Source organism: Protopterus annectens, chromosome 10.part0 (assembly GCF_019279795.1).
Source record: "Protopterus annectens isolate FY-2018-M chromosome 10.part0, PAN1.0, whole genome shotgun sequence".
NCBI classification, from domain to species: Eukaryota; Metazoa; Chordata; order Ceratodontiformes; family Protopteridae; genus Protopterus; species Protopterus annectens.
Window position 1 is genome coordinate 1,658,397,022 of NC_056744.1, and position 26,842 is coordinate 1,658,423,863.

At 38.7% G+C, this 26,842-nt stretch overlaps 1 protein-coding gene across 1 annotated transcript in view; it reads right to left on the reverse strand.

Annotated features, from left to right (window-relative positions):
* Positions 1-26,842, reverse strand: part of LOC122814383 (E3 ubiquitin-protein ligase TRIM39-like) — a 175,290-nt gene that overhangs the window by 138,412 nt on the left and 10,036 nt on the right. The window contains exon 2 of the mRNA XM_044086967.1: positions 6,919-7,014. Coding sequence (XP_043942902.1) covers positions 6,919-7,014 — 96 coding nt within the window. The remainder of the gene's footprint in view (positions 1-6,918; positions 7,015-26,842) is intronic.

Consider the following 26,842-nt stretch of genomic DNA (forward strand, 5'->3'; position numbering starts at 1 on the left):
CCTCTGTCTCACAGTCACTAAGGCTTAAACATAAATCCAACATTTTAGTCATAGAAGATTCCATTGCGAGGCACACAGATGTGCACCTCACCAGGCAGGCTGGTTAGTTGTTTGTCAAGTGCCAGAATCCGCCATAACACCCATATACGCAACAGGTACTGTTACGACTCTGTCATAGTCCATGTTGGCATGAATGACTTCAAACGTACCTCCCTGGACTATATGGAGAGAAACATGGTTGAGCTCACTGAATGTGTGTCCCAGGCAGGTATGTATATCCCTAGCCTTAACCAGCATTCTATCATCACCCTGAATGATGCTTCAATACAAACAGAAAATGATTGACTTTAAAAATTGGCTTAATTTCTGGTATCATTCTAAGGGGATCCAGTACCTGACAGCCTGGAAAGACATGATCGACAGACCACAATGCTTTGCCAGAGATGGCCTGCATCTGTCTCCCTTGGGCTTCAGGCTTCTGGCAAAGGCTCTTGCCTCCCCTCAGTGCCTTTTTTAGACAATGCCATGAGGTCAAAACTACCAACGTGAAAATTTCATCAAAACGCAAATTAAAGGTTATGCTGCTAACTGCTAGGAGTCTAAACATGAAACTGCCCATATTGCAAGCATTCTTAACCCTGGAAAATGCTGATATTTGTGCAGTCACAGAAACCTGGTTCAAAGCTGTGGAGAGCACCCCAGCGATACCAGGTTACTCATCCTATCACACATTCAGACCCTAAACTGTTGGCAGCAAAGCAAAAGGAGGTGGAGTTGTAATACTATATACATATATATATATATATATATATATATATATATATATATACACACACACACACACACACACACATTTATATATATATATATTATATATATATATATATATATATATATAAAAAAGACATACACACCTCCAAGCTGGTCATACACTATGACACACAGGAGATGCTTCACGTGCAGTTAACCATTGACAAGACCCCTATTCAAATCACAGCTTTGACTCAAGATACCCACTCCACCTATTTGGACCTCTTTGAAACTATCAAGATTCAACAGTTTACCCTGATCCAGGGTGACTAACTATCCAACCACAGATTGGAAGAACTACTCATGCCAAAACACAAATGCCCAGAGATTCCTTGATTTCGTCAAAGCAAATGCCTTGGACCACCTGGTCGACACCTCCACAACAGATGATAATATCTTGGACTTGGTACTAACCAACATGAGTAACCACTGAAGTATCCCTACATTATCATTCTCCCTGGTAAGATCCAACCACAAAGTGGTAAATTTCAAACTCACCCCCCCCCCACCTAGGGTCAAGCAAAAATAACTTCTCCAAAGCCAATTACAACCTCCTGAGGGAAGGTATAAACAGCTTCACAGCCTCATCCCCTCCATAGGACCTGGCACATACGTCCAAATCTACACAGAAGTACTATACATGCATTTATATAGCTGTGTGGAATCAGGAATACCTGACAGGACAAAATCCTCCTCCTCAAGGAAGAGGAAACCTGTCTGGTGGACATCTGCAATAAATAAACACTACAATAAAAGGAAAAAAATTGCAATTCAGGACCAAGAAGGAGCAGGTGCCTAATTGGAAGTAATCTCTCCTTAGCCTAAAATAGCAAATAAGAGCACTAGTGAAGTCCCCCAAAACAAATTTTGAGTCCAAACTGGCCACATCAACTAAGGACAATTATAAGACCTTCTTCACATATGTCTGCAATCTCAAAGAAAGCACTCAGATCTGCTCAGAACTGTTGGTCAAGAACACCACATACACAAACATAGTAGATATAGCCACCTGCTGGTAGACAGGTTCAGTGAAGACTTCTTCCCCCCAATTAGTAAATCAGGACATCCTCAGCACCCTCCCCTTATCTATAGGGAGGAGGTTATCACTGCCCTCTCAAAAGGCAAAAAATACAGCCTCAGTGGGACCCAATAACATCCCAGGCTGCATCTTACATCAAATAAAAAAACGTAAAACAACTAAAACTGTTACTGAAAAGCACAACGGCAACTGCAGTCAGTAAAACAACTTTATTCCTTAAGCACACCAAATAGCTTTTCGTACGCACAGTGTACGAACTTCGTCAGAGGATCAATTAATTACATAACCACACCTTTTAAATAGCTTTGTACTAGTCAGCTGATGTTACGCTGATTTAAATTAAAAATTTAAATATTTAAAAAGATTTAAAGAGATTTAAAAGTTTAAAAATTGAGAACCAGCTTCAAAATATAGCGTATTACAAATCAGTTGACATCCTAAAAATGTGTCAATAAATAACTAACTTATTCCCATTCATATTATCATACATAAGGCAAACAGTGCAGTCAAAAAATAGAAAAATACTTTAACATATTATTAGTAATGAATAATACTTACTACACAATTAATATATAAAAAGTATATAATATATTTAGATATCCATATATATATATATATAAAAAAGGTATATATGTGTTTTTTAATATATATATATGTTCTTTATATAAATAAAGAAACCTATGTGTATATTTTAATAAATCACAACGCCCTACTCCAACCTGCCTTGTAGGCTTTAAATACTACATTATTAAAAATAGAAGTTAATATAATTCTATCTAATCAAGTAAACTACCTATATCATCCCCGGGGAATAGGGAAGGAAGGGGGAGGGGGGGTGTTTGAGTAGGAATTGTGGAAGGAGGAAAAGGGAAGCAAAGAAAACGAAAGGAAAAGGAAAAGGAAAATGGAAAGAGGGAAGGGAATGGTATAGGGGAGGTGGGGGAGAGTTATCTAGTTAGGCTACGTAGCTTTAAAATAGGCATGATTGAACAAATGTCATTTAAACCAGGCAGACAATAGGAGAATAATCTGATTTGCCATATTAATTCCAAACGTTCCAATTGTAATTCAATTAGTCCCCCCCTAATATTAATAATAGTGCATCTTACATCAACTCAAGATGGAACTTGCAGCACCATTAGGCACACTATTCATCCAAAGCCTGAGTACCGGCTTTGTCCAAGCCAAGTGGAGGACAGCCACTGTCATCCCTTGCACAAAGGTGGAGAGTCTACTGATTCAGGATATTACAGACTCATCAGCCTAAGTAGCCTGATCTGCAAGAATATGGACTGGATTATCATGGGCCTCGTTAACAAGGACATTGGCAACCTCCAAACACTCAATCCCACGCAGTTTGGTTTCATCAAGGGGAGGTCATGCCTGTTAAATTTGGTCAACTTCTTTGAGACAGCCATCAACAAGGGGAAGGCTGTGCATACCGCCTACCCTGAACTGGCCAAAGCCTTCAGTACTATTCCCTACTCAGGTATAATAGATAAACTCTCTCAACTAGGCATCAATCCATGTTACCAGATGGGTAGCAAAATGGCCCACTGATCAAACCCACACAGTCAAAATACGGGAAGCCACCTCAAGCAGTAGACCAGTAAAGAACAGTGTACCCCAGGAATCCGTCTTAGGGCCTCTGTTGTTTGGGATATACTCTTCTGAGGTGCAGGCCAAAACCAGTGGGCTATGGGTGACCAAGTTTACAGATGACTGGAAGCTGGATGCTGTCATCAATTTTCTTTAGTGATGTGGACATCCTTCAAGAGGGTCTCACCCAAACAAATGACTGGTGCCAGAAACATGCCCTCAACCTGAATGCCAAAAAATGCATCATCCACTTTGGGGAAAGTGACTTCCCCCATAAATTATCACATTAATAACAAGGTCCTAAGCACGCAATCAGTCATGATGGTCTTCGGCACCCAACTTAATACCAAGCTGACTTTTGACCACCACACTGCATCCATTGTACAGAATACTTTCTACATGGCCCACTTCATTAGTTATGGTATCTTATCCAGGGACAAGGAGGTCATAACACCCATGTATTCTTCCCATATAAGACCCATTAGAGTGCAATGCCCATTTCGACTGCCCATTGTCACACACTGTAGCTGCAATATTGTGATGATACACCAACAGATCTACTTGGTGTGTTCCCACATCTGGGAAATTCTTGGATTCTTGGAAGGCCTACACATTGAGTTTCCATTCACGAGGAACTGCTTAGCTGGTCTACCACTGTGCTCTGCTCTGATAGTATGCAAGAAGCTAACTCCCAAGTTATCACTGCCAGCCAGCACAGGGGTATGGGCCTGGTGTCCTCCTACTTTACATACCACATTATGGTGGAGAGAAAACAAATTAAGAAAAAAAAGTCCTAAAATGTACTCAAGCACCAAACATAAAATACATTTACATTCCTGAAATACACTTCATGTGCTTAAGGTGTTGTAACAGTAAAATGAAGGCAAGTAGTCATGAAGTGTACATAAGCACCAAAACACTCAAGTACACAAAAACAATTTCTACGCTTAAAATCCTTGTACTTTAATTAAAATACAGTACATTTGTCTCACAAATCAGTCCCAGTATTCAATAAGAAGCCATGTTCTAAAAAAAAAAAAAAAAAAATGCAGTTCCTCACAAGAAACTTATGCTATTAATAAAATTGCCAGCATTCTTCAGAAAATAGAAATACAAAATATTTTCTGTGTGGAAAGTTTCTCCTATGGGGACTTATCTGCCAGAAATGAAGCCTGTAGCCAATTGCTGTTTACTGTGACGGCTCTCCTATTTTATTCCTTTAGGCGGTAAGAAAGTTCTAAAGATATTTAGCCAGTCTGGCAGTTTATGATGTAGTCACCTTCTAAAATGGGATCAGCCTAGGAGCAGTGAGAGTGACAGTGTGGTAAGGGATGATAGCTTTTAGAAGATGACCAGTTGTATCTTTAGCAGGATCAAACCTTAGGCTACTGCAGCAATCAGAATGAACATTATGCCCCCCCCCCCCGTTGCGAGATTGCCAAGTTGATATATATAATTAACAGGGGGTATGGAGGGGCTTACCCCTACATTAAATAGGTTGTCAATACTTTGTGTTTCAATATTTTGAGTTTTCGACGAAATGATAGGAACCCATATATCTGTATTACACACACACACACACACACACACACACACACACACACACACACACACACACACACACACACACACACACACACACACACACACACACACACTTGCAGTGTCAGATAATTTATTTCTGTGATACTGCATAGGTTTATGGGTGTTATCTATGAGGCAAATCTATAAAGAAAATTTTATTTTGTGTTTTTATGAGTTGGTAAGCAGGTCTGCAATGCAAAATGGCTCACATGGGTCTACAGCAATAATGCTGAACAGCCGGTGAGGCTCTATGAGGAAAGAAAATGTATCTATAAAGCAGAATGGCTTGTGTGGGCCTGTGGGTTTGTAGTACACATATCTGTGGTACAGAAGGACTTCTGTAGACCTACAGAGTTGTGAAAAGATAATGGCAGGTCTTTAATGCGCAGTGAATTTCATTTGGAAGTTAAAACTTGATAAATCCTACGCATAAGTTTTGTAACTGCATTGAAACACAATCAGTACAGCTACCAAAAATATAATTTTCTTTGCATTAACTTGCAAAATCTATTTAATATGCATTTTAATATATCAATCCCCTTTAAAACAATTTCAGATATTTATTTTTTTTACTGATTGACATTTGATTACTGGAAAAGTTTGACAGAGGAGCTTATTTTCACCAGAGTCCGAGAGAGAAAAGCTCCAAAGTACTACAAAACATTTTAAGAAGAAGAATTTTACAATCTTCAAAAAAATACAAAAACATCTACAGTTTAAATAATTATACCAAATTAGACATAATATGAAAACATTGGTTAAGACTATATACAACATATATGACAACGACTTAATATTCAGAAAAAGTTTAATTTCTCTATAAACTGGCTAAAGCTAAGTTAGTATAATACAAACAGGAAGTGCAATATAAAGTCAGAGAAACAAAGTAATGGCATATTTAGAAAGACTCCTGGGTTGAGAAATTGACAGAACTACAGAAGCGAGTGAAGAAGAGAGATTAAGGAGGTATAAGATACAAATAGGTACTTCTTCACATCTAGGGCTATAGTAATTATATTTTAACTATCTTTTTTCTTGTATTATACGCCCAATGTCCTGTGTAATTCAACACCTGCATGATAACTCAGTTCTGACTGCCACACTTACACCATCATAATATACGTATTGTGCAGTGCAAAGGCCCTGCTCCATTCACTAGTGGATGGGAAATAGGAAATGCACCCTGGGGATCACTTATGTGGCTCTGCACGACAGGGGCACAGGAAAATAACTTTCTTGGGTGGCGTAAGCCAGGGAACCTTGTTGACTAGGCTTACTTAGGCCCTTGGGCGGATAGCCTAGTACCTGCCTATGAACCTAAGTCATTAAACAGTGCTGTGGATTTACAGGCGCACAAAGACTGGACTAAAATGGACTGTAAATTAAATAATGGTATCATTTTCAAAAAGTAAGACATTTATGATTAAAATAACCTTTGTAAAGTGACAGTCCAGCACTTCAGGACAGTGGGTAAACATTTATTATCAACTCTTTATCATCATGTACTATCGTAAGACAATACCTTGAATGGTCGTGCAGATAATTATGTTAACAAATGCTCAATTTCACATATATGAGTAAAATATTACAAAATAACCTTTAAGCACTGTTTACAAGATGCTGCCACACATAACAATATACTTTACTGAATCTTAGATTAAAAACATTTCAACTTTTCTTCATCACTACTCAGACCTCAACACAAAAAACAAAGGTACTGTCAAAAGGTTTCTCTCAAACTCTTCTCACTGATAACCAGTAATTCACATGTAATAACATTAGCTTTAAAATAGGACAAGGACCAAAAGGTATAACAGATGCTGTATGTATTTCTTATAAATTATTTGTCTTTAAGACATTTGGAATAAAGCATTCACTTTACTTACTTTTATATCTACAGTTGCCTTCTCATGATGGTTTTGCTTGCATTTAAATTCTTTTACTTTGGATTCTAGAGATGTTAAAGCTGAATTTATCTTGTCCTGTGGATTGAATAAAAAATAAAAACAAAATCATAATTAAACCACATGAACAACAAGACCATGAGCTGCAGAAGTACTTTGATGACCTTCCATCACAAGGATAGTGTAAAACACCAAGATGGCTACTATACTCATCACCAATGTCTGTAAAGTGCCAGGACAGGCAAACATACACTGCTATGAACTTTAAGATCCATTAGTGTAGTGATAGGTAAAAAAAAACTATAATTCACTTCATGAGCTTTAAGGATTCAATTAGTAGAACCTGTAATCGTATCTTTAAATGAGACTGAAGGCATAATGTCTTAGAAAGGGAGTGGTTTCTATCAGGCAACTAAGATAAAATGGGGCAAAACACTGGAAAACAACTGCAAACAGCTTGGTTATTAATAGCTGTCCTATTCAGAAAGGGGATTAGGCTGTGGGTAATCCCTCCGCACACACACACACACACACACACACACACACACACACACACACACACACACACACACACAAGGTGGCCCACTTCCCTACCTAGTTGGTTAAGCCAGAAATTGTATAAAAATATCATAGGAGGTTACTAGGCTAATGGCCTTGGGGCCCTTACAAGCCTAGCCAAGAGTTCATCCTCAAAAAAGAAACCTCAGTCAGCATTTGTAACCCCTGTCAATGAGGGACACAAGTGTAACCCCTGGAACAAATTTGTGGTTCCATCCACTCATCAAGGCTAGACTTGAACAGTGTCAGTGAGGTACTCTGACATGTATGGGAAGTCTATTACAGAGACGAGGCAGCCTCTGGGTGACAAACCTGTCTCTCTGGCAGGTTTTCTTGATGTTGCATATTAGATTTCGGCCTTTTGAGCGGGTAACGTGTGAGGATTTAGACTTACAGATATGCAGCATTTCTAGTAGGGCAGAGTCCAATATTGTCTTGTAGACACGGATCACCTCTGAGCAATCTGTAAGATACCGAGTAGAGTAATAGTGATTTGAGCCTGTCCACATAGGACAGGTGTTGGAGGCCATGGATTCTCTTTGCGAGGTATTTCTGTGGCATTTACAGCTGGTGCAGGTGTTTGGAGAGGTACATACCAAACTGGGCGTTATCCTTAATAATTGGCCTAATGAGAGAGGAGTACAGAGAGGTAATAACCTCCTTTTTCCTGGATGCAATTCCTTTACTTATGAGATGAACCAATTAAAAAGCCTTTTCTGACAACTGCCACTATAGGATGGTCGAATGTGAGATTATTGTCAACCTGAGTACCCAGGTCTCTCACCACAGGTTGTGTGCTTAGGGGGTTGCCATTGATGTGGTAACCAGCAGGGGCCATGTTTATGCCAAATGGTATGATAATACATTTTGTTGCGTTTAAATTAAGGCCATGACTTTGGCACCAGCCATTTGTTGCCGTGAGATCCTCTCGCAGTACGTTAACATCATCTGGAGAGTAAATGACAGCACCCAACTTACAGACTTCTGCAAACTTGGTCAGCCACAGGCCTTTTGTCTTTGTCTGGACCTCTGAGAAGTAGATACAAAACAGTAGGGGTCCCAGGACAGATCCTTGGGGAACACCATTAGTGACAGGTCTGCTGTCAGGAGTGGAGGCACCTATTTTGACCTTGTGGGTCCTATCAGTGAGCCAGTTGGCCAGGCCAACCACCTGATGAGATAGGGATTTATGCCAAGTCATGTTAGCTTTTAGATGATGCCACAGTCGGGGAGTGTGTCAAAGGCATTGGCCAAGTCAAGGTAAGCTGTATGTACTGACCTTCCCTCATCCAGGGCCTTGGTGACAGTCTCAAAGAAGTCAACTAGGTTCAACAGGCAAGATCTGCCCTTGAAGAATCCATACTGGGTGGGATCAAGTGCTTGGAGATTGCCTATGCCCTTGTTTATGAGATCCATAACAATACAGTCCACGGCTTTACTGATCAGACTGGTCAATGGGGCAATAGTTTCCAGGGTCAGTAGTGGCACCATCTTTGTGCAAGGGGATGACAGTGGCAGTTCTCCACTCTGCTGGAATGAAGCCTGTACTTAGGCTGTGGTTGAATAGGGTGCTCAATGGCAAAGCTAGTTCTTGCTGAAGATGGCGCAGAATACAAGCTGGGATACTATCGGGTTCCATAAAAGCTGTGTTCTTTGCCTTAGACAGGGCCTTTTAACACTTGATCTGCAGAAATGTGAGATGAGGGACAAGTATTAGGGATGTCGACTGGGACTTTGGGGGGTAGGGGGTGAAGTTTGCACTGAACGTATGTGCTAACAGGTTGGCTAAGTCAACAGGATCAGTGCAAGTGGTACCATTAAGTATTAATTTGGAACAAACCTGGGCTTTGCCATGGTGGTTCCTGATGTAACTGAAAAAGGCTTTGTGGTTTCTCTTTGTTTCAGAGGCTAGTTTCAATTCATAATTGGCTTTGGAGGTTTTCACTAGTGATGCAACTTCCTCCTGCACCCCTAACCCCCCCCCCATGTTAAGTAAGCTGTCTCAAGTCGAGGAAAGCCATTTCAAGTTATTTTATTCACAATGAATGTTTGGAAAATTTATCTCTGTGTGTTACAGACTACCTTTACCCCAAAAATCAAACAATAGCTTCCTTAGGTGTGCATTTCCCCTAAATGCTGTTTTTTTATTATGTTACCAACCCCACCGATGCATTTCTGCCATGTTCCCCATTCCATACTTTTCTATTCCAGTTCTGGTTACGAGGTAAAGCAGAAGGCACCAAGACAATATAGTTCTGAGGGATAAAACAAACACAAGTAAATCTGAAAGAATGTCCTAAAACAGACAGCAATGGCTGATGGCGGATTACTGGTTAAAAGAATTTCCAGTGATCACTAAAAGAAACTGCATGAAAAGATTAAGGAGGCAAAGAAACAAACCAGCTAAAAGCAACATAGGAAAGGAGTCTTGTAAACCAGGGAAACTGGCAGAGGAGACAACTTCCAGTTATGGAATAGATTCTGGTAGTTCCGCTCTACAATACAGAATATGAATAAAAAAAAAATACAGGAGGCTACAACAAAAAAAGACCATATAATCTGTGCAATGACTGGAATAAAAGATGCTTAAAACAACCAAAATACAAAATCTGAATTCAAGAATCCCACAAAATATAGGATACATTAAAAGTTTTGATACTGCAGCCCAGAATTAGATTTGTATAACTTAGAAACAATTTTAAAAAAGCTATAATGTCTTTTGTGCTGGATCAGAAGGTTATCAATGCTTTCTACACACCAGGTATATGGGTTCTTGTTCTAATACTGACCCTCCACTGCAGTTTTTTTTTTGGGGGGGGGGTCCTGGACTTCTGAAGAGAGTCATGCTTTAGAGTAAGTATTAAATCAAGGTCCCATCTGTATGGGTTGATGGTAATTTAAGTAGGTGTTAAACAGCCTGTCACAGTAACTGATGGCCATAAGAGTTTTTTTTTTTTTTAGATATTTACACATTTAATGCATTTTACATATTTCTAATACCATATACATCATTTACAATCTTAACTTCTTTCTCTTTACTCACACTGCCCCATTGTTTTTCTATCACAATTTTACTCAGATTCTTTACTATTCAGTTAATTACATTCTTTTCACACCATCCCTTCAATATATACATAAACATGCAAACTGTTTTCTTAATTTCTTGCTTTTTCTCTGCATTGTGCATTTTAGACAATACTGAGTCCATATTTTTCCCATGTAAATGATCATTCTTAAACACATTCATTACCTTTTCTGAAAATGTTTTAACTATTTTACATTTTGAAAATACATTTAATATTTTCTTCTACATCACAGAAAGTACTGCTTTTTATTCAGATCCCTAATTTAGCATGTGCTTTTTCACTCTTGCCCCTACTCCCTGCTGATCATTCATTCCTTCCATCCAGGCCCCATCATCATGGCAAGGATAAGGGGGCACTAAACATCATTTAAGGCAGGAGTTAGGGATGGTTTGAAATTTTTACACTTTGACTCCTTGATCCCAATGCATCTATCCCATAAAATGCCAAGATTTGCTATGCACTGGGTGCGTTAATGACAGCATATCACTTACCTCTACAGGTGATATAACCCCCAAGACTGCTCTCCCTCAAAACCAGCACTTCCACATAATCACTGATCTTCATCAGACATTCCACAGCAGGAACAAGCACCCAGAATGTGGGGAGCTGACAAAACCACACAACGTCTCTTCCCAATCTGAAATCTGTGCTTTTAATAAATCTATTTATTACTAACTTCTAGAAAAATGGGCGGCTGCGGTGGTGCAGTGGTTAGTGTTGCCGCCTCACAGCAAGAGGTTCACTTCGATCCTTGGCTGGGGTGCCTTCTGTGTGGAGTTTGCATGTCCTCCCTGTGGTCACATGGGCTTCCTTCAGGTGCTCCAGTTTCCTCCCACATTCCAAAAACATGCTGTAGGTGGATTGGACAAAATTGACCTTAGGCATGAGTGTGTGTGTGTGTGTGTGTGTGTGTGTGTGTGTGTGTGTGTGTGTGTATGTATTTGTGTGTCTTCTGTGGAAGGTTGGGCGCCGGGCTGACAACTCGACACTGTAAAACTCCACTGCCAATCATGAGCGGACAGGTGATCTGCTGTGGCGACCCCTAACCAGGAAAAGCCAAAAGAAGTAGTAGATTAACTTCTACAAAAATCACAACATTACTATGCTTGTTTTAATGTTTGATGCCTCTCACTTTCAGCTTTTCTTCCATGTCCTAAAACATCACTATCCAATAAAATCCATCAATAACACCTTTATAACCATTTTTTTCAGTTGTTGGGTACATTTTCTGTATCTAATTTCCACCATAACATCTTTTCTTACATTATGATAAATCTACCTTTCTTTTCTCATTGTGTTTTATATTATCTCAATACACTTCACAATTCCTAACAGTAATTTACTTATCACTACTACTTCTTCAACCAACATTATTTTATTCAAGACCCATAATAAATGCAACAATTTCAAATGAACCATTAGATTTAACTACCACAGACTTCTGTTTTTTACCATTATGAACCTCACTCTTAAGAGTTTCTGTTTCTGAAAGTAGCATATTCTCAGTCTTAAGATTCCTTCAATTATCTATTTACCACTTTTTTATATACACCTTATCCCAATACAAATGCTTCTGTTTGTGAAAAATATACACCTCCAATTTCAACCTTATTCCTCCTTCTTTTCTTTACTTAATTTTAAGCTTACACTTCCTAACTGAATGGCCACCATTTTATTATCTACTTAACCAATTCTTTTGCTTTAATAATTAAAACTAAATCAGTATAATTTTCAAGTAGTGGAGGATGAACCCCTTCCATGATAATCAGTCTAGCTGTTTACAGTTTTTATTACAACTCTCAATGGCTGTATTATTTATCATCATAAAGACTGTAGCACTCATAGGTCATCTTTGTCAGACTTCTTTTTTATCCAATCATAAAACAATCTTAAACCCTGTTCATAACTTTTATTCCAACACCATAATTGTCCATGTTTGGTCATCCATCCATGCACAACCCATGCCTGGTTATGACAGACACAATCAATGCAATATATCAGTTTTGCCTTTTGTTCCCTTATTACACTGTCTACATGTTACTTTACTGTAATCAGCATTCCCTTTGTTTTTTTACGTATACCATAAATGCCAGCACCTATTATATTCATTAAATAAATAAACAAATCTCTTTTTGCAATATTCACGTTAGTATTTATATAACATAAAATCCACATTTTTATCTGTTTTTATTTCATCCACAGAAAACGTATTACTCCAACTCAAATGGCTTCCTCGTTTATTCCATGACTAAATCCTTCATTCACAACCTGCACAACACATTCCTTCTCCTTCTTTCCCATCATTTTAAAAAAGAATACCCAATACTATCTGTTTCTGGTGAACTACATTCTCTTATTTCTTCAGTATTTAATCCATGTATGATACTGTTTCTTTTTGCAACTTTAGTCCTTTTACCAATTCAAGTTTAATCCCACATTTCATTTTTACCTTTTTTGTCATTTTTCAACATGCATGTTTCTCACATTTTTAGAATGCAAGATTGGATATTTTCTATATTCCCCTATGCTAAATTTTCCATTTCCTTTACTTTACACTCATATTTACTTTCTATATGAAAAATATGTAACCTCCATTTCCTTTTCAGAAAATTTATTTTTGTCTACAGAATATTTTTTTTTACAAAAAAAAACTTTGATGCTTTATTAGGTGTATTATTTTTTCTTTAGAGTTCACACTTTTCCTTCTTGTTAAAACAGCCTAAACTCCTCTGCTGTATGAACTGGTCAAACTCTTCTACCAATATCTTGTTTATTTTCTCTCCTCGAGTCATTCTTTTTCTACTTCCATATACACACTTTCCCATATTTCTTCTTAAATATTCCCCCCACCATTTCATCCAGGTGTCATACAAAGATGCCATATTAATATGTTCATCCTAGAACCATTTTATCTCTCTTTGTTAATTCTCCTTTCCCTTATTTATACTTCCCCAGAAGTGGCCTCAAATGTCAGACTATCAGAATATACAGTTATATCTACTTAACACCAACTGTTTCCAAACCTTCTGAAAAGAAGAAACAATCAATTTCTGTTTTAAACTTGTTCCCCATCTGTCCTTCCTCACGTGCAATTAGCCACATTTTAGCAATTCCTTACATTTAACAACATCTAAAACTTTATTAGCGTTCTTTTTCAAGCTACAGTTAAAATCTCAGAGTAATGCATCTATGATTACTAACTCCATACTAGTATTTCCTTAATCATTCCAATCTCTCGGTTAAAACAATTAATGTTACAAGCACTTGGCATAGCCTTAAATCCAGTACTTGTCTTTCCTCACTTTCCCTATTACCACACCCACACATCCAAGTATTTTATATCAGTTTTTTTATTAGCTTCACTGTTACTTCATAACATTCATCAAATTCAAAGTACCTCCCTTCCCCATAACCTCTGAAACTGATCCCTTTGTATATGGTTTGAAAATTCTAGTGATGAGATAACTCTGTGTTTAGACATCTTCTTGTTGTCTTAAATGTAAAAATGCATCATTCAAAATCTTCCATATCTCAGTTACAGTCACTGTAATCCACTAATTACTTCCAAAATAACTAGCTACACAAAGACTAGTAATTAACAACCGTCATTTGAATTTAGACTTAACTCTAACGTAGGCTAACACGAGTAGTCTCAATGATGTCACTACAACAGAAGGGAGAGGAAATATGCAAGCAATAATGCCCGACATGGTGTGTGTTATTGTGTAATTAATGCCTGCCCATGGGTGTTGTGACGTCCGACGCTGCATTATGTTTGAATAGTGAAGGAAATTTTTTAATAACTTTTATTGGAGAAAAATCAGAAATAAAAAACTTTTCACTCAAAACTGAAACTCATTTTAAATTGCCTTCCACATATTTAGGTCAGCTACTTCACAGACAGGGACTAAAGTTGGAAATGTCTATATTTACATCAAAAATAAATATACTTCAAGGGGGTCAAACAGAACAATGCACTGCTCCATGTTCAAATGACTATAGGTAAAATCCAACACCATCTCCTTGCAAGCTATAAGTCCCCCTCTATGAACCAAGAAACTAATACCATGTATTTAAACTTATTAGAAACACTAACCATCCAACCCAATACCATATTCATGGGTGACCATCCAACCCAATACCATATTAATGGGTGGCTTTAATTATCCCACTATTAACTGGGCATCCTATATGACACCAAACATACATGCACAGAGATTCCTGGATTTTGTAAACACAAATTCCCTGGACCAGACAGTTAATACACCAACCAGGGGTGCAACCATACTGGATCTAGACCTCACTAATATGGGAGACTGCTGCACACCCCCTACTGTAATGCCTTCCCTGGTAAGGTCAGACCACAAAATGGTCTCCTTTGAAGTAAAAATAAAACCTGGACCCCCAGCTAAACCTGTAATATTCAGGAACTATTCTAAGGCTAACCTCCTGCTATTAAGTCAGAACCTGGCACAATTGCAAGCCCACACAAACCTTGAGAACACTGCTGCTTATGCAGAACTGTTAACAGAAACCATGTACAAGCATGTTAATAGCTGCATAGAAGCAGCTGTACCCACCAAGAAGAAGTACAGAACTAACACACAAGCCACCCTGATATAATCACAAAAGCAATAGGCTATATAACAGGAGGAAGAAAAGCATGGCATTAATTAGAAGGTGTAGCACCCAAGCAGGATAAAAGCACTCTCAAATTAACCAAACAACTCAAAGGACAAATAAAGTCTACCAAAGCCAAATATGATGTAAGTTTAGCTTCCGACGCAAAGTACAACCATAAAACATTATTTAGCTATGTCCACAACCTCAAAGTCAATACACAATTATGTGCAGAGCTCATTGTAAATAGACCCACCTATACTGAGCCAAAAGATATAGCAAACCTCCTGGCTGATAAATTCATTTCCAACTCTCCCCCTCAACCTTCCATCAGGAAACATGATCAAATAAAACTCCCCTAGTATCAGTAAGGAAAAGGGCCTTAATGCTCTTTCTAAGATGAAGAACACTGCATCAATGGGCCCAGAAAATATTCCAGGATGCCTTCTAAATAGCATGAAACATTACCTATCAGGGACTTAGGAATTACTATTTAACTGTAGGCTCCAAACAGGCTTCATGCCTCGTGAACGGAGAAAGGCAACAGTCATCTCTCAGCACAAAGGAGGGCCATCTACAGAACCTGGAAACTACAGATACACAAGTGTCACTAGTCTATATGTAAAGCCATGGAAAGAATTATCATGGAGATAATCAATAGTGATATAGTAAACCTCCAAACACTGGCTTCATCAAGAGCAGATAACCTGGTGGACTTCTTTGAGAAGGTCACCAAAGCAATGGATGAGGGCAAAATTGTTCAAAATTGTTCACACTGCCTACCTTGACCTAGCCAAGGCATTTGACAATACCCCACTTGAGCATTGTTGACAAACTCAAGAGGTTAGGCAAAAACCCATATGCCACCCAGTGGATAGCCAGTTGGCTCACAGACAGGACCCAGTAAGTTAGAATTGAGGAGTCCACCTCTACAAAGAAGCCAGTCACAATTGAGGACCCAGTAAGTTAGAATTGAGGAGTCCACCTCTACAAAGAGGCCAGTCACAATTGGAGTCCCTCAGGGATCAGTCCTTGGTCACTCCTTTTTGGCATTTACTTCTCAGAAGTCAAGGCCAATGTCATTGGTCTCTAGCTAGCTAAATTTGCAGATGACTGCAAATTAGAAGCAGTCATTGAATCTCACACCAACAGAAATGTTCTCCAGGAGGGGCTGACACAGACAAACAACTGGCGTCAGAGCCATGGACTAAAACCAAATGCCAAGAAATGCATAATAGTATCCTTTGGGAAGTCATCCACCCCTGGCAAGTACCATATTGACAACCCACCCCTTAGAGTTGACCCAGTAGTCAGGGACTTGGGGACACACATAGACGGTAATCTAGCCTTTGAACATCATGTGTCTACAGTGGTGAGGAAATCATTCTATGTTGCACAACTTATAACCAAAGGTATGGCATCTAAGTCCAAGGAAGTCATTGTTCCACTGTATTCGGCATTTATATCTACCTATCAAATATCATTGAGCACAATGCCCCTTTGGTATGTACCTAACCAGGCATATCCAACAACTGGAATGTCCACAGAGATTCCTCACTGAAAGAATACAGGGTGTAAGTAAAATGTCCTATGCAGACTGCCTCAAGACCCCTTCCCTGTATTCTGTCTCCTACAGGCTTTTGAGGGGAGATCTATGCCTGGCATACAGGGCATTGTCAGACCCCACTCTGATGGACCTCTTTCATATCCACAAAACAAACAGCACCAGAATTATCCTTTCTGAAGTCTTAAACCTTGCCTGCGATATAAATTGGAAGCACTGGAGAGATAAGTATGTATCGCAGACTACCCCATCTATGGAAAAGGCTCCCCATCCATGTAAATCAGAGTTCCTCTCTAACCCAATTCAAGTGTAGCTTGAACAATTGGATGGGAAACTGGAAATGCATCCTTGGTTTGGCACATATGTCTCTAATGGACACAGGTAACCTGTAAATGGTTCATCTCCCAGGCCCATGATTACACTTATCAAGGGCATCAGAACTTGTCAGAGATTTGGATGCATGGCTATGCTTAAAAAGACCCTTGTGGTCTTTAGCCTAGTAAACACCTATGAACCTATAAATGACACTAACCACTTATATTTCATCTTCCCATCTAAGTATGAATGGAATGGCTGACATTTGTAAATATATTCAACACTATGAAAGGGATACCCCATCCATAAAACCACTGCAAAACAAAATAACGTGTTGTTTTATATTACCATAATGTTAAACATGCTATCGCATCACTGTACCAGCCATGTTACTCCTGCACAGAAAGCTGCACTCTAGATTTAACACAGTGAAACTAGGCATGCATAGACAAGGCAACATACAGCTTTAACATATGAATAAAGAAAACTGAAAAGTTTTACCACACAGCAGCAAGTCACTAGAGATTATACAATCAACAAAATAAGAACCGAGTCAAATTATTAAACTGCAGCTATAAAGTGTCAGGATGACCAGGGGAATGAAGGACACAGACAGGACATGCAAATCATTTAATCAGTGAGCAATAATAACCCAGAGTAAGTTATTAGACAACCAAGTTCAAGAGAGTCACTTGAAGAATAAGACAATATCAGTAAACTAACAACTGCCTACCACCCAACCTTTGGGAGCTAAATGAAAGTTGAGGCTGGATCCCAAACTGAATATAGAAGCAAGAGCATCCCAGGGAAATGTCTGACTAGTTTTGCATTCCTCAAGGGTAACAGGTCAGACTTTTGAACAAAAGAAAGATGGAAGACTGACTTCGTCCCACACCAGTGAGCAATCAGGACATTGATACATTAGCAACCCCAAAAGAAACATCCCCAAAGGTCTGAACCAGGTCTGTACTTTGAGCCCAGTGCAACTGCAGGGATACTATACTGAGACTCGATGAATAAAACAGATGAAGAAAGGAAATAAATAAAGAAATGTGCCTTTTGCAGGAGATGATAGTTGTAACACAGGTTACAATGTTACAGACATTACCTACAGTCCCGATAGCTATGGTATCAATACATCATCATTACTGACAAGAGAAAGATTTTAATAAGCAACCACAATTTTTATAAAGTTGTACTAAATAAGCCCACATTTACATGTATGAGTGTGTTCAGTTTAAATATACTGTTAAAACAGAATGACTATACAATTTTCAAGAAGTTACTTACTATCTTTTAACCTTGCCCGTCTCTGGAACTCACTTCCCCCATCCATTCGTACTATCACTAACAAATACATGTTCAAAAAATCACTTCACATATATCTAAGATCCCAATGGGATTGTTCTTGCTCCCTCCCCTCATAGATCTATAACATTCCATTCCCCTCACCCTTATCCTATCAAAGCTTATGTTCCCTCACTATAATTATTTAATAAAGACATTCTGTGTTTCTTCTTCAATAACTTCTCTGATGGCATATCTCAATACTGTTTATTTTTGAATGTTTCTCAAATTTATGCCTAAATGTACTAATGTTTTATCTCTACTCTGTATAACTGTCTTGTAGTCACAACATGTACCTAATTCTGCCTATATCACAGCTTTTCTCCCCATTTTCGAAAGTTTCTCAAATTTAAGCCTATATGTATCAATTGTTATCTCTACTCTGTATAATTATCTTGTAGTTATTGTATGTACCTAATTTTGTCTATATTGGAGCTTTTCTCCCCAGGACTCCATTGAAAACGGGTTCTTTTGGCCCAATGGACTATCCTGGTAAACCAACTGCAAATAAATAAATAAATAAATAAATAAGTTTGCTTAACAATGCAATTAGGGTTACCACCTGTCCCACTTTGCGAGGGACAGTCCCTCTTTGGGCAGTTGTGTCCTGACCAAAAAAAAATAAAAATGGCAAATGGCCTGAGATTGTAGGACATAATTATGTCCCATATTTTATGTAATAGTTGCATAAAATAGTTATTTCTGTATCTAAAATATCAAGAAACAGAATAAGCAACTAAACTGCTACAAGAATAAGCTTTTATTCAGGCAAAAAAGTAAAGTTCTAACCTTTGTACTGACCGTGGGTATGTGTCGGCCTGTAAAATCTGATGTGTGTCCCGAAAATGTCCCACTTTGGCCATTTGAAAAGGTGGCAACCCTAAATGCAATTAAAGAGACTTTCAGATGTGATGTGGGTAATTATTACAGGAGGGCCATGTGGTGTTTTTTAGTAATTTGTTCTACATGTATGGTACTAATGAATATTTTAATTATATTACAACTGCACTGGTTTATAATGAGGACACTCTGGCTATGAAGCATTTTGGCCAAGTTAAAGAAAGTTATGCCAGTGCATACATAAGCATCTATAACAAATACAAAATACTTCACAGAATGCTCTGTACAGGAAAACTATGGCATGCCAAATATACAATATGTTATTTTCCCCTGCAATAGCCCTTTTTACTCTGGGCCCAAGGGTGGTGACTATGATACAGATTTAAGGTATAACAAACTAAAGTAGCAGCTTACTTCTGGATAAAGGGTCTCTAGTTTAAATAAGTATATTAGTTTGAGGAGTTCCTTAAAATAAAAACACCAGACATGAATTTCAACAGTTTTCCATACAAATACAGTGGAACTTGGTATACATTTGCATACGGAGACAATTAATATCATATTTGTGCATTTTTAAATGAGTAGTTTATAAGTGGAATGTTATTTAATTTGACATATGATTTTAAATGCTATGACAAGTCATTTTTAAAATGGTGTAAAGGTTCAAGTTTTTAAAGGAAAACTTCACCTTATAACCAAAAAAATCTATTTTTCACTCTCTCTGTTTTCGGAGTTATTTTCATACCTCAAAATCACTCTGACTGCTTCATATTGTTTCCCGGTTAGGGGTCGCCACAGCGGAACGCCAGTCTGTTAATGATTGGCAGTCGATTTTTATGGTGCCTAGTTGCCAGCCCGATGCCCAGCCTTCAGCGAAGGCATGCCCATTCACGCATGTCTTTCGGAGGCCACTCGACCACGGGGAGGACATGCAGACTCCACACAGAAGCCATTCTAGCCGAGAAAAGAACAGGAGAACCTCTGGCTGTGAGGTAACAACGCTACCGCTGTACCACAGTGGAATTTTAATATGTTTTCTGCAAAACGGCTGTCAGTGGGGCTTGACGTATCAATGTGATCTTATTTTTCTTCAAGCCTTTCTCTCTTTCCCATAATCCATTTCAAGTCTGCTTTATACGAGTCATGCTAGACATAAGGAAGTAGTGGTGTATTCCCATGCCATTGACATATAATGAGCTTCTTTTATTTCTTGAATGGCCCTCATTTGTGTGCGTCTCGGAGCTTGTTTTATAGTACACTACAGAACTATACAGCTGCAACCAAAACAATTATTAAATTGCAGGACTTTGTTCAAAGTTATCTTTTTTTTGCTTCAAGATTAATTGACAGCCCATCCCCCAACACTTTGGTAAATGTGCTGATACTTTACAATAAAAATATTTCCTGACTTTTCTCTAAATGTCACAGACATGTTTGATATTATTCATATTAAAATGTAAAGTAGTATAAACAAGAAATATTTAAAATTTAAAACTTAGCATTTCAATACTGTGATGCTGGCAGCTGCTTATATAAATTTGTCAAAAGAAGTGACAACTGTCTTTGAACCATTAACTGAGTGACTGCTGTTTCCAAAGTAGCCATGCCTTTCATAGCAAAACAGAGCAATTAGATCAAAGTTCTCATCCACTCTGCAATAAAGACAATGGAAAACAGTTTCACACCTCTCTGTTTTGTTTACCTCAGCCTAAGATCCTGACTACAAATTTCTCTGTCTGTGGTGTGTCATGCAAGTGTAGACAAATTCCTCTGCAACTTATGTGAGAAGTTAAGCTTAAAAAAGTGGGTGTTTGTTCCCTTCCGTTGATACCACAGAGAGGAAATGAAAGTTTTATAAAATACAAGCAGGTTTCAGGCATCTACACACTAATGGAAAATATTATAGAGAGAAAAGCAACTCAAGAGTTGAGTTAAACTGTAGGAGTGATGGCTATGGTTGCTTACTTATAATGTATGATTTATTATTCTGTATGTATGTACACAGTTTACTCACACTCACACACACACACACACACACACACACACACACACACACACACACACACACACACACACACACACACACACACACACACACACACACACACCAGACATAGAGATAATGTTGATACAGACATAGATGCATAGACTGGAAATGGAGGGGTGCACAAAACAGAAATGAAACCACTTCTTATAGATACTGCAGGAACTTGAGCAGTGAAGGCAGAGCAGCTAAGGAAGCAGAGGTGATGGAGGTGCCCGAGATGGTGATAAGATGCAGACTGTGGGAAAGAATGAAGAAATGACAATATCAGAGCAGAAGTCGAAGTATCTCCGATGACAGAGAATGCCAAAGGGAACAGATTATGGAGGTTCACACACGTGCACGAATGCAGAAGATGATTTTGGTAGAAACCGGAACAAGGCAAGAATAAACAAGAGCATCCAGTAAAGAGACAGACTTCATGAGACAAGATCTGTGACAGGTATGACTGTCAGAGAAGTCAGGACAGTCACTGAACTGAGACAGCGACAGCTGACACAACACCATGACCCCATGACCCCACCTACAGAATCAGAATAAGGGGATTAATGATGACTATATACAATTATATCATGAAAAGTCTTGACTGCAAACAGGAGCATCAAATCACTGAAAAAAGCAACTGCACAATACAGTCAACCACAAATAACTGAACCTCAGATCACAGACCCAAACATAATTACAGTCCTCAACATTACCAAACTACAGGTGCAGTACACTATTGAATATTCTCTTTGTAAACAGTTTACTGCTATCACAACTCGTTAAAAGTGCTCCATCACATGTACAAGCTAACGAAAGGAGGAAAAAAGAATTTGTTACCTTTAGGGGATGCACTTGTGATTAAGGTAAATCAGAATTTCTGTTAATGCAGAAACTCTTGGCATTAGCGCTTTGTGTGTGTTTGCAGGTTAGGGCTAGATGGGGACCTATTTAGTGTGTTCTGCTGTGTGTGAAGTGTCTTGTTTAGTGGCATTATTAGGGAAAGGATTTTTTGGTACGGTACTATACACCGAGGTAGGGACATTACTTGTGTTAGTACATAGTTTGGTGATGTGGGGGAGGGGCATCACCTCACCTGCTCATCCTATCCCTAATAACTGCCCATACTCCTTATCTCAACCCAACCACACCCATTACCTCATGAAAAGCCCTTTACCTAACAATATTACTAATTAGACAAAGAGTTAGTTTTTCCTTTAGTGACTGGTGTAGTAGTTTTGATCGTATGACTTCTGTAAGGATATTTTGACATGCTGCTATTAATTGAATGCGTTTCTATGTTTGCTTTATGCATCTCAATAAATTATCATACACTCAAGAAAAGCACATAAAAACACCAATTATATATATATATATATATATATATATATATATATATATATATATATATATATATATATATTTTTTTTTTTTTTTTTGCACAAGTGCTATCTACCCTGCACCTCATGTAAAGGGAAGGTCCCCCTACACCCACTGAACTTACATATGCCAACTCTATGACTGTGCAAACACCTAATAGAATGGAATGAGTGCTGTGCACACTGAAAAGCCACAGTGGAAGTGATTACATTTCCAAAATAGAAAACAGGCAGCTATCACACGTAAAACACCACTAGGTAATCCTAAACTAACCACACATACAACTAATCCTCTCCTACACACACACACACACACACACACTACGTTTAGTCTTTTCGCTAATATTCCAAATGACTTAGTGTGAAGTTGATACTCTTAATGAGTCACTTATTCCTGCACCAAGAAAAACTATTCAGTCTAATGAGTAGTGGATCAAACCCACTCCACCCATATATAAAGTGACTTTTAACTAAGGACCACCCTGATGAAGACTGCACTACACCCATATATAAAGTGCCTTTTAACTAAGGACAGCCTATTGAAGACTGCACTGCACCCATAAATAAAGTTACATTTAATTAAGGACTACCCTGATGAATACTGCACTACATCCATGTATAAAGTTACGTTTAACTAAGGACCACCCTGATAAAGACTGCACTATGCCCATATATAAAGTGACTTTTAACTAAGGACAACCCTATGGAAGACTGCACTACACCCATATATAAAGTTACGTTTAACTAAGGACCACCCTGATGAAGACTGCACTATGCCCATATATAAAGTTATGTTTAACTAAGGACCACCCTGATGAAGACTGCAATACACCCATATATAAAGTTACGTTTAACTAAGGACCACCCTGATGAAGACTGCACTATGCCTATATATAAAAGTTATGTTTAACTAAGGACCACCCTGATGAAGACTGCAATACACCCATATATAAAGTGACTTTTAACTAAGGACGACCCTGATGAAGACTGCACTACACCCATATATAAAGTTACTTTTAACTAAGGAGCACCCTCATGAAGACTGCACTACCCCCACATATAAAGTTACTTTTAACTAAAGACTACCCTGATGAAGAGAGCACTACACCCATATATAAAGTTACTTTTAACTAAGGGCCACCCTGATGAAGACTGCACTACACCCATATATAAAGTTACTTTTAACTAAGGACCACTCTGATGAAGACCATTACAAAATTAGACACAAAAGTCCTCAGTCATTTATTAAAAGTATTGGATTGGCTATCCAATTAATTATTATTTATTTATTAATTAGACACACAAGTCCTCATTCATTTATTAAAAGTATTGGATTGGCTATCCAATTATTTATTATTTATTTATTTTTATCAGTGATTCATGGCTAACATACACACTGTTTGCAGATGCTTTTTAACCAGAGCATCTGATAAGAACATTTTCACAGGATTAATTTATAAGAGTTTGAAGTACATGTACAGCTGTAACCAAACTGCCAAGTGCTACTGAAATTACTAATGAAAGGAAGCAGGAAAATAGAGCATTAATAAACAAGCACAAATCAAGCCTGAGTCACTGACAGCTCATATAGAAACTTGCTCACTGCACCAAAAGGCTGTAGATGGCATGGCTTCCCATCAACACCATATACAGTTCTGTCATCTTCCATTGAACTACTTCTATCTGATCTCCATCCTAAGAATGAAGAGATGCCTGGAATTTTACAGTGAACTCCAGACAGGATCTAGCAAATGTCTGTACAAAAGAGGAAACAGCAGATTTCTAGCACTTCTGGCCATTCTTGTATATCCACTGTACCCCTACCTTTCTAGCTGTCCTCACACACACACACCGCATGCTTACCTTTTTGTTAATTTTAGATACAAGCCCCCTCATAACTAGCATAGTACACAAATCCCCCCTCATAACTAGTACAGTATACAAATGTAACTCTAAGCCCCCTCATAACTAGTACAGTATACAAATGTCAGTCACTCTAAGCCCCTTCATAACTAGTACAGTATACAGACGTCAGTAACTCTAAGCCCCCTCATAACTAATACAGCACACAAATGTCAGTAATTAAGCCTGCTCATAACTAGTACAGTATACAAATGTCAGTCACTCTAAGCCCCTTCATAACTAGTACAGTATACAGACGTCAGTAACTCTAAGCCCCCTCATAACTAATACAGCACACAAATGTCAGTAATTAAGCCTGCTCATAACTAGTACAGTATACAAATGTCAGTCACTCTAAGCCCCTTCATAACTAGTACAGTATACAGACGTCAGTAACTCTAAGCCCCCTCATAACTAGTACAGTGCACAAATGTCAGTAACTCTAAGCCCCCTCATAACTAGCACAGTATACAAATGTCAGTCACTCTAAGCCCCTTCATAACTAGTACAGTATACAGACGTCAGTAACTCTAAGCCCCCTCATAACTAATACAGCACACTAATGTCAGTAATTAAGCCTGCTCATAACTAGTACAGTATACAAATGTCAGTCACTCTAAGCCCCTTCATAACTAGTACAGTATACAGACGTCAGTAACTCTAAGCCCCCTCATAACTAGTACAGTGCACAAATGTCAGTAACTCTAAGCCCCCTCATAACTAGTACAGTATACAAATATCAGTAACTAAGCCCCCTCATAACTAGTACAGTATACAAATGTTAGTAACTCTAAGCCCCCTCATAACTAGTACAGTATACAAATGTCAGTAACTCTAAGCCCCCTCATAACTAGTACAGTGCACAAATATCAGTAACTAAGCCCCCTCATAACTAGTACAGTATACAAATGTTAGTAACTCTAAGCCCCCTCATAACTAGTACAGTATACAGGCATCAATAAGTCTAAGCCCCCTCATAACGAATACAATATACAAATGCCAGTAAGTCTAAGCCCCCTCATAACTAGTACAGTATACAAATATCACTAACTAAGCCCTCTCATAACTATTCAGTGTATAAATGTCAGTAAGTCTAAGCCCCCTCATAACTAGTACAGTATACAAATATCAGTAAATTCCAATGCCCTGGATCAACTAATCCGCAGTCCCACCGGGGGCTCCAATATCCTAGACCTGGTCATTACCAACATGGGAAATCGATGCTCCACACCTATGGTCACCCCCTCGTTGGTCAGGTCAGACCATAAGCTAATCACCCTTAACATCCACATCCCACCCCCACCCCCCAGTAAGGAAACCTCCATAAAAAACTTCTCCAATGCCAACTTCATGCTACTCAAGTCAGAAGTGACAAACTTCATGACACCCATGCAGACGGGAACTGAAAGTTCAAATGCTGAGTCCTACACTAAGGCACTGTACAAGCACATCCACTCATGCATGAATCATGCCATCCCAAATAGAACCAAGATGCTCTCATCCAAAAAAAGGAAGCCAATCTGGTGGTCCCCTGCCATAAACAAACTTTACAACAAAAGGAAAAAAACTGTTGCAGAAAAGAGGAAAATTCCAGCATGCAAAAAAACTCCCTTACCAGACTCAGTAAGAAGCTGAGATCCCTCATAAAATCCTCCAAAGCTAGTTATGAAAATAAAATTGCCAAAGATTCCAAAGACGACCACAAGGCATTCTATAACTATGTCAAGAATCTAAATGGCAATGCTCAGATCTGCTCTGAACTACAACAGAATGGCATTAAATATACTGATCCCAAGGATATTGCCAATATCATGGCAGATCGATTCAGTGCCAACTTCACCCCCCCCTCTCACCCCCTAAATGGCCCATCTTAATACTGGAAGATTGCCAAATTCTAGTAATAATGGCCACACAGGTAAAAAAACGCACTCTCCAAAGCTAAGAATACAGCATCCATGGGACCAGTTGACATCCTGGGCTGTATACTACATTAACTACAAAATGAACTGGCACCTCACCTAAGTGTCATGTTTAGTCATGCCCTCACCTCAGGCTTCATGCCCACTGAGTGGCGCACAGCTACAGTTATCCCACTCCACAAGGGGGGATCCACCTTGGATCCCGGGAACTACCACCCCATCAGTCTGACAAGCTTGATCTGCAAGGCCATGGAACTTATAAGCAAAGACATTGGCAACCTTAAAACACTGGACCCCACCGAGTTTGGGTTCGTGAAGGGCCGATCTTGTCTCCTGAACCTTACTGACTT